The sequence below is a fragment of the Dipodomys ordii genome, unplaced genomic scaffold, assembly GCF_000151885.1.
Source record: "Dipodomys ordii isolate 6190 unplaced genomic scaffold, Dord_2.0 Scaffold69, whole genome shotgun sequence".
Lineage (NCBI taxonomy): Eukaryota > Metazoa > Chordata > Mammalia > Rodentia > Heteromyidae > Dipodomys > Dipodomys ordii.
The window spans coordinates 2,470,407-2,472,248 of record NW_012267285.1 but is presented as its reverse complement, the minus strand read 5'-3'; the positions used below and the strand labels follow the sequence as shown (position 1 = coordinate 2,472,248).

Genomic DNA, 1,842 nt, shown 5'->3' with positions numbered 1-1,842 from the left:
AAGCCAAGACCAGACAGACAGACAGACTGACCAACCGCCCCACACAGCCAGGTCATCGGGAGCCCCGAGAGACCTGACGTCAGACCCACAGCCTACATGAGGATGCCAGACAGACAGACAGCTGGGAAGAGCTGGGAATCACAGACAGCGGTGGCCACACTGAGCCATCTTGGGGGTCCCCATTTCCCCCACCCCACCCCAGCTGCCTCTGCCTGAGCTTCTAGAAGCTTCCGCACTGCAGGGAGGGGCTCACAGGTATCTTAGTTACATTGGGGGGGGCGCTAGGGCCCTGAAGGGGCTTTCCCTCCCCCACACCCGTCCGTTCCCCCTCTCCTCCTTTAGTCTCTGGGTGACTCACTTGGGAGACCCTCCAGCCAGCATTAGGTACCCCCGAGTCAGCTGCACCCTGTGTCTGCCTGTCCCAGCTCCCCACGGCTGGGGCAGGTATGGGCATACGTCCCGCCCTTTTCCCTTCCGCCCTCAGGGAGCTCCTACCTCTCCCTCCACCCTGGACTTAAGGGCTCCCAGGGTGTACCCCCTCTTTGGGGCCCAACTTCCTCCCGCCTCCTCCTCTGAATAGAGGGGGAAGATGATCGACTCTCCAGATCTCCACATCTGCACACACAAGCCCCTGGGTGTCCCCTCCCCCGCTCTCTTCTCACACAGGACCGTGAGGAAGGGAAACTGAGGCCCCAGGTGCCCGGGAACTCGTTGGGCTCCGTCTCCTGCTGGAGGGTGGGCGGGACACATTTCCCAAGGGCAGGGACATGAGAAAGCAGGGAAATGGAGGCAAGGGAGGGGGCGGAGGCCCAGAGGAAACGAAGGCTGGGCATGGCAGTGCCACAGGCTCTGGCCAGCGGTGCCCCCCCTCCCCAGGTGTGGGGGGGCCCTTGATCTCTTTGCCCCCCCAGAAGGAGAAACGGGGGTGTTTGCTTGAAAAGGAAGCCCAGGCCCCAGTGCTCTCGGGGTCGCGTCAACCGCCGCGGGAAGTGACACGCGACTCAATTCCAGCCGTGACATCTCACGCCTAGGGTGAGTGTTGGAATGACCTTGACCTTGGAAGTGGCCCCCTGGGGCTGGAGAGAGGAGGCAGGGACACACACACACACACACACACACACACACACACACGCACGGAGGGGAGGGCAGCAGCAAAGGCCGCCCATTCCCACCTGTGGGCGGCGGGGTCGGAGCAGGCGGGCTTCTGCTCGGCGTCCGCGGCTGGGCAGCAGAACTGGTGCAGCACTGTCTCATTCCTGCGGGCACACAGAGAGGGATAATCAGTGGGACTGACGGGGCCTGCTCTGGCTGGCACTCAGGCCCCCTCCCGAAGCCCCGGCCACCCCCGCTGGACCTTCTCGTCTTTCCGCACCCCATGCCTCCCTCCCAGAGACCCCCCGGCCTTCCTTCTCTGTCCTCCTCCGCCCATGGCTGTGCAGACCCCTCTCTGGAACCTTCCATTCCTCCCTCTGTCTTTACCCTAGCTGTCTCCTCCCCACGCCATGCCCGAGAAGCAGAGCCAGGCGTGCCAGGACGCGCACCCTCGGACACACGTCTTTCAGGCCATCTTGGGCAAAGAAGAGGCGTGCAGACCAGCATCAAGGCACGGTGGGGAGTCGGGGAGGGACGGGCTAGACTTAGACAGAAGCCCACTCAAAGCCCGGTACTGGTGCTCATGCCTGTAATCCCTGCTATCCAGGAGGCAGAGAGCTGAGGATCACAGTTCGAAGCCTCCTCAGGCAGGAAAGTCTGTGAGACTCTTATCACCAGTGAACCACCCAAAAGCCAAAAGTACTGCTGTAAATCTAGTGGTAGAGCACTAGCCTACAGTGAAAAAGATCA

The 1,842-nt window shown here is 62.2% G+C and overlaps 1 protein-coding gene across 1 annotated transcript in view; it reads right to left on the bottom strand.

Moving 5' to 3' along the window:
• Iqsec3 (IQ motif and Sec7 domain 3) overlaps positions 1–1,377 on the bottom strand; it is a 32,360-nt gene extending 30,983 nt beyond the window's left edge. The window contains exons 1-2 of the mRNA XM_013023613.1: positions 1,373–1,377; positions 1,173–1,289 (exon numbers count right to left, since the gene is read on the bottom strand). Of these exons, the coding sequence (XP_012879067.1) occupies positions 1,173–1,289; positions 1,373–1,377 (122 nt within the window). The remainder of the gene's footprint in view (positions 1–1,172; positions 1,290–1,372) is intronic.
• Between the last annotated feature and the right edge of the window lie 465 nt (positions 1,378–1,842).